Source organism: Physeter macrocephalus, chromosome 11 (assembly GCF_002837175.3).
Source record: "Physeter macrocephalus isolate SW-GA chromosome 11, ASM283717v5, whole genome shotgun sequence".
NCBI classification, from domain to species: Eukaryota; Metazoa; Chordata; class Mammalia; order Artiodactyla; family Physeteridae; genus Physeter; species Physeter macrocephalus.
Window position 1 is genome coordinate 44226184 of NC_041224.1, and position 12314 is coordinate 44238497.

Genomic DNA, 12314 nt, shown 5'->3' on the forward strand with positions numbered 1-12314 from the left:
CCATCACCCTGTCCCTCCTCTACTTGCCTCTGTGGCCAGATTTCCTCACCCACGTGTCAGGTGAACAAACACCGACGTTGTCATTCCCAGGCTGCCGCTCAGCCCTCCCCAACATTGTGCTTTCTTCCCTCGGAGGGTGTGATCCCAGACACAGCTGCCATGGAGGCCACGCTAACCTTCATTTTGCAGATTTCTGAGTCTTGAGGCCTGATTCCACCCTGGGAATGAGTCTGGGTGTCACTATTCCCATACAGAATCCATTGGCCTCATCTCCCAGATGGCCAGAGAGGGGACTCTTGAGAGAGGGTGGTACATAGGTATTTTAAAAAAAAATCCAGGGAGTTACAAAAGTAATTTCCCCAAAACTGCCACACTTGAATTTTGGAATAACAAACGTCTCCCGTAACATCGCGGTTAAACAATTAGAGCTGGCGGGAAGTTAAAAGTGAAAGGGTTTGTGGATTTAACGGCTTATGACATGCTCATAAAACACGGGCTAAAGCTCACAGTGAAGACTAACACTGCCTTCAAAGGTCAAAAGGTCATTCTATAAATGAACGGGTTTTTTGTGGGGGGTTCCCCGAGCACTGTAGGAGCAGAAAGGACAGGCCGGATCACCATGGGCAGGGCCCCAGCTAAGGCAGGACTGTGGACACTTGCCTCTTGGTCTGAGGGAGGAGGGGGGGTCACCCAATCTGTGACCCACAGCCTGCTGCCAGGGCGGGTCTCCCTCCTCTGACCTTCGACCCAAGCTGTCCCTTCTTCAGAAAGCCTATGGTCTCAAAATCCCAGCTTTCTCTTGCTCTCATCCTTTTCTCCCTTTGCTGACCTTCTAACTGCTTTTGTTAGTATCTCCTTCATATTAGAGGGACTGTGGAGGTTGGGAAGGGAGAGGGCACTGACCATAAATTTAAGCTATGAGAAGATGCTCCAGCGCTGCAGATTCCTTGATTGAATCACCCCAGAGGTGCCACTCACTGAAAGGCTCTGGGAATACACGGGGGCCCTGGGCTCAAGGAGGGACTGGGATAAGGTTGCTGGGACCAATGTTTTTACCCAGTCAACGCTGGCCAACATTGATTCCTCATATCTTCGGTTTACCACTCAGTATATTTAAGGGATGTCTTTCACCACCTCTGAATATAAAATTAAGGGATTGAAACTTAATTTTGTATTAGTTTTAAGAAAACATAATCAAGACCAACACATTATAAAAAACATTCATTTCATATATCTAAAAAAAGACCTGATTTCTTCAATACCACCACCACCGACAAACTGAAAAGAAATAAAAGAGAGGGGGATCCTACAGACTAAAAGCAACTGAAGAGACAAATCAATAAATGCAATGTGTGGACATTATGGGGATCCCGATTCAAACAAACCGACTGTTAAAAAAACTTCCATGAGACAATCAAGGAAATCTGAACACCGACTAGAAACGGGATGATATCAGGAATTATTAACTTTTTGGTGTGATAATGGTATTGTGATTATGTTTAAGAAAAAGTCCTTAGAGGCTTTTGGTGCTACTTAGTGAAATATTTACAAATGATATGACATAATGTCTGGGATTTGCTTGGAAATAATCCAGTTTACGGGGGCGTGGTACGTGGATGAGGTGCAGAGGAAACAAGAGTGGCCAAGAGTTAAGCATGGTTGAAGCTGGTGGTGGGTACACGGGAGTTCAATATCCTATTGCTTTTATTTTGTATGTGTCTAAAATGTTCCATAACAATGAAGAAGAAGGAGGAGGAGAAGAAAGATAGAAAATAGAAAATCTTTTGGATTATGAGCTACTGAAAATTATTTACCCTGCTGAGGAAAGTCAAAGATCAAAGTCAGTTTTAACTGTTAACCCTGAGCCTCAACAACCATTTTCAGGGATGGCAAAAGACCAGCAGGTGGTCTGGAACCGTTCTATACATGGCCCATCAAGAACCTCACTCTTGCAGCTCCCACTGGAGCCAAACTCCAATTTCTCTGTCATGTTTTTGCAGTGAAAGCAGGAGGCAGAACCAGGCTAGAGGGGCAGACGAGCCCAGGGCTTGGGGCTGGTGATGGGATGAAGGTCTAACATGATGTCCAGGCCACCTGGCAGGCAAGAGTTAGAGCAGAGACTTGAACTAGGGCCCATCTGACCCCGCTGGGTAGTTCACCAAACTCTGCAGAAGCCACTTCACCTCTGCAAGCCTCAGTTTCCTTACCTGTCAAATCAGGAGGTTGAACTAGAGAAGCAGTTTTCACACCCAGATTGCTCTGTGGCTGAGGTAGGTAGACAGTTCTATCACAGGCCTGACAGAGGCCACGCTGGGGGCCTTGGTGTTGCTTTCATTGCTTCTGTTAATGGTGGATGGACTTCTGCAGACAGTGGTGGATGTTGTGAGTGGGGAGCTGGCCAACCGGTAGTGTTAAGAATGGGTCTGAATTCTGGCCTCAGCTGAAGAGACCTGAGGGATGGGCAGGCTCCTGGGCATGCATCTCATGAGGATGAAAAGACTGTCTGCCTGGAAACCAGATGACTCAGTCAAGAAGGTTTACAGAGAATGGTGGTGGCGGTAGGGGAAGAACACTCAGATGAGACTGTAACATAGGGTACCATGGTGGACAGACTTCAAGTATGACAGGGTGATAAGCATAGTGGTGTCATGAGAACAAACGGGAAAGAACGGGGAGGGAGAGATGACATTTACAGCCTCAGATACCGGTATGCCAATGGGAAGAGAACGCACAGGTGAACTCAACTCGGCAGAGTCATAAGATATGAGAGGTATCAGTGAGACTTGCTGAGATGACAGCAGGATTGGAAGGAACCCTGTGATGGACACTGTGTAGCTATTCAAAATAAGGTAGAGAAGGAGAAGCAGAAAAGTGCTATATAACAAGAAAACACAGACCAAGGTGGAAAAACATGTGGGGAATGTTTGGGTGAGATCTGCCACGTCAGATGGAAGAAATGAATTTTCATTTTTTGTTGCTAAATGGCCACCCAAACCAGGGGACTTCAGCTCTCTAGACACTGAAAGAATCCCTTACTTGGCCACAAAGCAGAATATCCAAGTTGTTGACCTGCCTCTAAATAGCTATGTTCTCCAGAAGAGAGAAGGGATGGCAGGAAGTGCTCCCAGGCTGAGCCAGATACTGGCCCACCAGGAGAAACTGGCTGAGGACACAGCAGAGATGTGTGGAACCTGGGAGAATGCAGCTAGGTCATAATTACAGGGAGGAAAGCCTTTGTATAATCCAAAGTGAACCCTTGTTGGAAGGAAGGCAGGTTTCATAGACTTCAGAAAGAACGAGATGACTCCAAAAGGGATGATGCCCCCTGAGAGTTGCAAAGCCCTCAAAAATGATTCTGTCATTGAGATGAAAAATGAGAAAAGACAGTACTCCAAAACACTAGTAAGACTTCACTGGGAGTCTTATTCCAGAATGACATGTATGGATTTTTAAAGAACTTTATCCATCCATCTATCTATCTATTAAGAAAACCAATAAAGTTCTTTTAAAATGCTGTTATTTCTAATCAATGTAACATTAATAAGATATTATCCGTACTGGTTTCCCAGCCATCTGCTGGTGAGAGATTTCTCTCTGCAGGGTTAAAAGAATTTTAAAAGGTGATGTGGAAGGAGATGGATATTTTCTTTTCTTTTTTTTTTTTGGCCGTGATGCACAGCTTGCGGGATCTTAGTTCCCTGAGATCAGGGATTGAACCCGAGCCCCCTGCAATGGACGTGTGGAGTCCTAACCACTGGACGGCTAGGGAAGTCCCAGGAGATGGATTTTTAAATCACTTAGAAGAGGGTCCCAACAAAACAGGGGTCTGTAATTATGTTCAGAACAATCAATTAGGCAAGGAAGAGCTGAGACAACTGCTTTATGCTCCTGGGCTACTGCTCAGAGAAAGCTCAACTTTTCCAACTCATACTTTGCAAAGTGAGTGGACAAGGCATCCATTAAAAGGAATTAAAGTTGGAAGAGAATGAACTGGGGGAAGAATGCATCTAACACCCAAAGAAATTCAAATCTCCTAGCGCATATAAATTTCATCTCAGAGTGCTGGGAGACTGTGAGAACACCACACAGCTTTCCTGTGGTCTTTGAGAAAAAATATGGAGGATGAGAATGAGAGACAGGTTCTATATGCCTGGGGTGGGCAAGCATGACTCTCACATTCCAAAAAGGGGCACCACAAATTAAGATTGGTGAGGAATTTCTTAAATATGGTCCTAGGCAATATTAAAAAATACCTTGAAAGTAATATGCCAATGAAACCTTAAAGTACATTAAGTATTTTCCCAGAATGCTACCACACCAATATAACCAATTTTTATTTGCGAAGGGAGGGGGTTCCCCTCCAGGCTTTGCCAATGTGCAATCATTAAAATTTTTTTTAAAATTGTGGTAAAAAACACATATTATAAATTTTACCATCTTAACCCTTTTTAAGTGCATAGTTCAGAAATCTTAAGTATATTCACACTGTCATATAACAGACCTCCAGAACTTTTTCATCTTGCAAATCTGAAACGCTATACCCAGTTAAATGACAACTCCCCATTTCCCTCTCCCTACAATCATATTTTTACATAGTTACCTTCCCCCCTACATTTAATATACACAGTTTGCCATTTTATATATTTTCTTAATTTTAAAAAATACAAGCAGGCTTGTTTTCTACTGAATGGGTATATCATAGCTTACAGCTATCCCTCATGCTGGACACATGGGTTATTTCTAACTTGGCCCTGCAAGAGAGTCATACTGCAGTGGGGCAAAACCAGGACAAGCGTTGAACAGTGTGGCCTCTGGGAGGAAGATGGTGGCACCTCTGTGCCCAAGACACTCAGCAGAAGGTTCCGGACTGGCAGCTGGTTGCCCTTCAGGGGACGGGCTGACCTGTGGAGCGGTCATTACCTCCAGCTAGTTCAGCTTGATACTGCAAGCAAAAGAAAAGCTCTCCGTACCCTACTAGGGACTGGGCCAGAACTCTTCACACCTGCCTGGCTGGGCTTTGTGGCAGGACGGGGCAGGGAGCCCAGACAAGGGTAGGGATGGCCACCCACCAACCCCCTTTCTTCCTTATCAGAATATTTTCCCTTAGGATGCACTTTTACAGGAATGGAATTAATGGGTCAAAGGGCATATCATACACCCTCATTTTTCTGATTACAAAAATTAACAATGAAAAGTAAACAAAAATCCCCAAGGACAAAACATTTGGTTAGCTTCATAACCCAGTGGTGGCAAAGTTAAGCTGTTTCTTAAGGTTGGAATTCTGTCCATGGAGTTTTGTCTAAACTCAGCAGATTTTCCTCTTTTGCTCGGCTCTGTTAAAAAAATTACTGAGTATTAAAATTATTTTACAGCTCGACTGTGAACACAGGTTTGATGAAGGTACAGCTCTATAGAGGGACTTTATGAATGATAATGCTTGCTTTTGTCATAAACTCATCCGTAGTCTGGAGTTTGCCCATTTGCAAAAGAGAGAATATATGCATAATTTGGCAGGAAAAGTGGGGCCTGGCTCTTCCTTGTGACAGGAAGGCCCTGCTAAAAATGCTGGGACGTTAAAGTGGCTACGAGTTAGTGGTGCTCAAGTACTCACTTAACCAGAAACATACCACATTTAGGGAGATCTGATGGTTCCTCCACTGCCCTGTAAGGGGCCTCTGACCCCACCTCACCTCCTTCCAAAAATCCCTCCCCACTGACTCCCCACTTGACTGAGGACTTCCTTGGCACCCATATGCCTAGCGTGTCACCATTAGTGACACTTATTTGTTGGCTTGCTGCTGTGTAAACATCATTCTATTGCCATTAAGCAGATACAGACTATCTCTTACACCCAAACTGCAACAGAATGCTTGGATTTAATCATATTATTATTGGCGGATTCTTCAATGCAAGATTGTTGAGGGCTTCCTCAGCAATGATGACTTGATTTTACCTGAAATGAGACCACAAGAGCTTCCCTTCCCTTTTCTTTAAGCTCCACGAGGGTGGGGAATTTGTTGGCCTTGTTCACGGTTGTGTCCTATTACCTAGAAGGGTGTCTTGCTGAATGAATCAAAGAATCAATGAATGAATTAATCGCGGGTAATCTTTCGGCATCACTACTTCTCCCTCTTGCATTTCTGTCTGGTTGCTATTCACTGGATGAATTTATAATCAAGGTCTTCATGATAGCTTCAAATGATTAATTAAACCAGAGAGTTAGGCTGAGTCTGACCACACACATTTCCAGGGCTAGTTAGTTGGCTGCTGTTTATCTTGAGGCAACATGTTAAGTCAGCTGAATACCACGTAGTTTTGGGACATCTCTTTCCCTCCTTCACTGGTTCAGCACCTCATCAAAGGGGAGCTAGTTTAGCAGCAGCTAGACTGTTCTAACTACAGCAAGCAAGCGCTGGCTTCTGAGCCTAGAACTGGCTCTGGCTAGCGGGGAGGTGCGCTATAGGGACGAGAAGCCAGAGGAGGGGATGGATCACTGACAAGCGGTTGTGTAGACTCAACGGGAGGGATTTACCAGAAGCATGAACTCCTGTGTGGCCCCTGCAGAGGCAGACGAGCCCTCCCTGCTCCACCTTGGCATATAGGAAGCATGGCTGCCGTCATCCCAGTGCTGAAAAGGCTCATTGCTCTCAAGCCTTGGCAGGAAAAAGAAGGTTATGCTGGTTTAAAGTAAGCCACTGTCATTTAGCAAGTAGATCTCATTAAACTGTTGGGGGGACCTGAACTCATTAAAATGTTGGGGGTACACATAGGGCGATGGTGTCTCCTTGACCTGCTGCCAGTTCCTGTGTGTAGGGCTACAGGATCTTAGCCTTAGCATTAGTTCTCTGTGCTCTAGAGGATAAAGTGGCCTGTTTCTCTCCTCTTTGCAGGAGGCTGATGTGACAATGATTATGAGTATCAAGATCTTTGAGGTCTCAAAGAGAAGTGGTGTAGACCACACCTGCAAAATGTTTAGCACCTCACAGATGTTGGTCAGTTTCCTAGCTTAAACCTTTGCCTTAGTTTGAACACCGTGGATGGGCAAACGCGTGAGTCGTGTGCTTGGCCAACAGCAGATGGCGCTGTTGCAGCAAAATGAAATCGGGCTGTTACTGAAGAGTCTGCGCGTTGAAAAAAAAAATGAAAACAAACTCGTCCTACATCCTCCTGCTTGTCAAATCCAGGGCTCTCTGAACACAAAGTCAGTGTTCACAGTAATTTGACAGCACTTGGTTTAGGAGGGGACTTCAGCGATTCTGATTTTTACAGATGCTAGAAGCCTTGCCAAAAACTGGACCACTTGTCAGGTGACAAGGGCCTCCTGCCAGGCCCTGCTCCCTTGGATCCTGTGGCGGGCCCTTTGCTCATTGCTCTAATATTCCAGTCACTGGGCAGGATGGGACTTCGGTTAACTCTGGTTACATAATGGCTAAGAACTGGGAGTTGAGAAAAAAAAAAAAAAAGAATTGGGAGTTGAATATTTTTAGCCAAGCCAAAATAAAGGAACATGTCCTGGCTCACCAGAGTGTAGAGAGGAGTGAAGGGGAGGATTCCCATCAGGAGGACGAGGGGACTAACCTAGTCCTGCAATATCAGAGCTGGAGAGACTGCTGAGGTCCCCAGGCCCAATGACTGCTAAACGTGGCTAAATCTCAGGAGTCACCTGTGAAATGTGTCCAAACGCAGATTCCCGGCCCTGTGCCGCAGATGCATGAATCAGGATCTCCAGGGCTGGGGCCCAAGAAAATGAGTTTACTTCTAACATGATCCTCCAAGTGATTCTTAATGAAGAGAGGCAGTCACTAGTTCGCTAGATTGGTCTTTGTCATCCACTGATATAGTCCACTTCTCATTTTACAATGAATAATGATAATTAACAGTTACTGACTTAACTTTCTACATGCCTGGCACTGTTGCAAGTACTTCATGCCCATTAACTCATTTGACCCTCACAATGGCGCCATGGAGTAGGTACCATTTATTATTACCGTCATCTCCATATTGCAGGTGAGGACAACTGGAACCTAGGCCCTGGCGCTGGAACTCAGGAAAGGTTCCAGCAGGGACGTCTTTCATGTCTATTTTTGGGTACATTTAAATTCTCCGTTTTTGCCAGCTTTAAGGCTCAGGCAGAGGCTGAATTCTGAGCCTGCATTTGCCCTTTGGATGTGTTGACTTCACATTCCAGTAACAGATATTTTTAGAAATAACGTAGCCCCTTATCTATTAGAAAATGACCAGATAGGTTTAAACTACACCATGAGAGATACAGGTGAGGCAAAAAGGAAGGATTCATTTATTAACTATAAGGACTCTTTGGCATTAGACTGGATCAATCAGGGAGTTTTTTGTTTGTTTGTTTTTACTTTTTTGTGTGATTTTGGATTTCAAGAGTTCTTTAATAACTGGTCATACCCATTGGTAATACAAAAGACATTATCATGAGCAGTGAGTACAGGAAAAAATATGAGTGCATTTAAAGAGTCTAGAAAGATGTGTGAGTGTGGTGTGTATGACTGTGTGTGTGTGTGTGAGAGTGTGTGTGTGTGTGTGTGTGTGTGGTGTGTGGTGACTCTGGAGTGATCTAGGACAACACTGATCTGGTGGGGGGGTCAGAGCAGACGATAATGCCCTCCTAGGACTCCTCCTTCGGGGTTCTGTTGTCGGGAGACTAAGGGGAGAGGTAAACCTTTACCCAGTAGGTCATCTCTTGTGTGTGATTCCGGGATGCCTGAGAGAGATGACTATTTGACAGTGAGGGCATGGATTAAATGGTTTCTAAAGACCCCTTCCAGATGCTACCTGAGATTCAACTCTTTGGTAGACAGGAGGAATCTGGGGTCATAAGGCCCAGTTCTCAGACCCTGGTTCACCAAGTTTCCTCTGTTTTCATAAACCCACAGTTCTACAAAATTCCTGGAGCATGAACAGAGTTAAGTCATCTCACAGAGACTCCAAAGGGAACAGCAGCTATTAAGGGGGGCTTTGGCTTATTCAATGACAGATCTGATCCCAAAATAGAGCTGCATATCCCAGGCTTAAGGGGTCTGATAGGACAAATCCAGTGTACGATGTGGAAGCAAAACAAGGTGAATCCAAGACCCAGAAACTTCTGCTCAGTCTGATCCAGCATTTCCCCTGCTCTTCATGGGCCAACGTCTGGTGCACTGGGGCATCTCAATAAACGAGTGCTAACTGGAGGACCAATGGCAGAAAGAAGTGGGAGCATGTGGCCAGGATCACTCACCTCAGTGCACTGTAGCCCTGGCACACGCTGACGCAGCACAGAACCTTTTCTTGGTTGGCCTGGGTCTCCCCCAGGTATTTACACACGATGTTACCGCCCAGGCTAAAGCCCACGACCACCAGCTGGGTCAGGGGATATGTCTTCTTGATGTAGTTTACCATGGCTCCAAATTCCCAGGTGCAGCCTATGGGCAGAGAGGTAAGATGACTTGGTCATTTTGGGTGCAACAAAGATTGGAGAAAATGTGAGCTGGAAGGTTACTAAGTGGGTGTTAAGACTCTAATAGAGAGAGAGAGAGAAATATATACGTATGCAGCCAGCCCTCTGTTATCTGCTGGTTCTGCATCCGTGGATTCAACCAAATACAGATTGAAAATCTTCAGAAAAAAATCCCAGAAAGTTCCAAAAAGCAAAACTTGAATTTGCCGTGCACAAGCAACTATTTCCATAGCATTTACATTGTATTAGGTATTATAAGTAATCTAGAGATGTTTTAAAGTATACAGGAGGATGTGCATAGGTTATATGCAAATATTATGCCATTTTATATATGGGACTTGAGCATCTGTGGATATTGGTATCCGTGGGGATCCTGGAACCAATCCCCTGAGGATACTGAGGGATGACTGTATAGGAGTGTGTGTGTGTGTGTGTGTGTGTGTGTGTGTGTGTGTGGAGAGAGAGAGACACATACGTTCAGCCAGACAGGCAGACTTCTCTTTGGCTGCCTGCAGCAAAGTTCCCAGATGCCCCTCAGCATTAGAGGAAACACGGCATTAGTAGTGCCCGTGAGGGAAGGGACCATGTATCAAACGCTTGTACAATGTTCCTTTAAAGATGGGTTGTGAGAAACCTATCTGGATACTCATGGAAATTAAAACAGATATTCAGGGTGTACATGAGCACCTGTGTTTGTGCACACAGGTAAACAAAACAAGAGCAATACTCTTTGGGGTTAGCTTCTTAGGCTACAAAATAGGATGTTACACTCACACGTACAATGATTCATGGTGTTAAGAAAAGTACCAAGTGGATGTTATTTACAGGACTGCCTTGTCAATGTGGGGAAGGGAAGGAGAGACAAACTTCAGTCCAGAGGGACGGCCAAGATGCTCTGTGGGATTAGGATAAAATGTTCTTGGTGACGTAGGGACAGGTGCCGTGGGAGACAGACCCATTCAGAAACATACATAGGAGACTTCTGAACAGAGAGGGTGTTTGGGCCCAGTCTGCCCGGGAGGGATGACGTCAACTGGTGTCCCTTTGGGAAGTTGGTGAAGTCATGTTATGTATCAGCAGCTTTGCGAAGAGGAGGAGGTTAGTGGCCATACAAATGAAGGGGCTCATCACATCCTTCTAAGGCCCAGCCCGAGACTCAGCAGGGAGACAACTTAAAATAAAACCTAACAGGGAAAGTGAGGGACTTTGCCAAGAGGCATGTATGAGACAGACCAGCATGAAGACAGTATGGATTTTGTTCGCTGAAAAAAAAAAAAATGAAAACAGACTTCTTCCACATCTTCCTGCTTATCAAAGCCAGCTCAGAGGGCTGGACATCCCTAAGGGAGTTGAACGGCTCCTCTCCTAACCCACAAACCCTGAGGGACACGACCCTCTGAGCCAGGACAAGCTCCCCCTTGGATCTGTCTTCCTCTTAACAGTGGAAGGCCAGCACAACCCCATGCAGGGGTTCTCAGCCCATGGGGTACATAGAATCACCTGGAGAGGGTGTTAGAAATGGGCATTCCTGGGCTTCACCCCTAAAGAAGCTTATTCAGTAAGATGGTGGCCAGGCCCAGGAATCTGCAATAAATGTTTTTTTTTGAGTTGGTTATTCAGGCACATGGCACAAAATTCAAATGACACAAAAGATGTGGTAAAAGGTACTTTCCTATACTCTTTTAAAAAATACCAATGGCAGCATACATATTGCTTAGCACTGTTTTTTTTTTTAAACAATATGTTTTGGAAGCCATTGTGTAACAATACACATAAAGCTGCCTTCTTTTTTATTTTTATTTTTAATGAGGTATAACATACACCCAGAAAAGTGCACAATCGATGAATCTACGCATTTACACCCATGCAACCACTGTGCAGATCAAGACGGAAAATATTCCCGACACTCCTAGAGGCCCCCTCGCGCCTCTTTCCAGACAAAATCCCCCAGACTTTGACTAATGATCACAATTTGAAAGTGTTCAGAGCTCCTGAGGCTTGGAAGGTGGCAAAAGATGCTTAAGACTAGGGGAAAAACTGGGGGCCAAGAGCTGCTCCCTCCCAACATGGAAAGACCCAGGTGTCACCCGAAAAGGAAGTACGTCTCTCTCTCCATTGAGATATAAGAGATCAAGTCTCCTATTTTTCTCCCTCCTGCACCCAGCAGAGACTGGGGCACCTTGCAGCCCTTCAATAAATAGCTGATGAATTGAGTGGATTCTGAAGGCCTCTGATGGGTCCTGGTGACAGCCTCCTGGAGCAACAAAAAGCTGGTCCAGAGGGAACCCTGACTCTTAACTTAGGAATCTGAAACGCCAGACTTTTGTCCCCACCTAGGTCATTTATCCAAGTTTCTCTTTTTAAAAAGGTAGCAATAGAAGAAATGTTATATCTCTAGGAAACGCTAGGTTTAAAATGGGGAGATGTGATGCAAAAGAGGGGGGAGTCTTCAAACACACTCAGCTGATATCACGGCTGCTCAGGCATGCAACAAATAAAGAACTCAGAAATCCTGTTAGAGATATTTGCTCACCTCTCTTAGGCCATAAGAGGCCTTAAAAACACAGCCTTAATGAGGCAGTCTGGCCCCATGGCTGAGTGAAAGAGCTCTGTGGTCACACTGTTTAGGGTAGGCCCCTTTAGTGGCCCCCAATGTTCTCAACTTCCCAATGATGACAAGCAAATCCTGGGGTACAAGGAAAACCTATACCTCTGGGCTCCCTGCTGGAGGCTCAGAGTCCACAGATACAGCATGGGGTCTGGCAATGGGTACTTTTAACAAATACTCCAGGGCTTCCCTGGTGGCGCAGTGGTTGAGAGTCCGCCTGCCGATGCAGGGGACACGGGT

General features: G+C 45.2%; 1 protein-coding gene across 4 annotated transcripts in view; it reads right to left on the reverse strand.

Annotated features, from left to right (window-relative positions):
- ABHD2 (abhydrolase domain containing 2, acylglycerol lipase) overlaps nucleotides 1-12314 on the reverse strand; it is a 106762-nt gene that overhangs the window by 15773 nt on the left and 78675 nt on the right. For all 4 annotated transcript variants that reach the window (XM_007120441.3, XM_028495825.2, XM_028495826.2 and 1 more), the window contains one exon: nucleotides 9248-9431. In XM_007120441.3, coding sequence (XP_007120503.1) covers nucleotides 9248-9431 — 184 coding nt within the window. The remainder of the gene's footprint in view (nucleotides 1-9247; nucleotides 9432-12314) is intronic.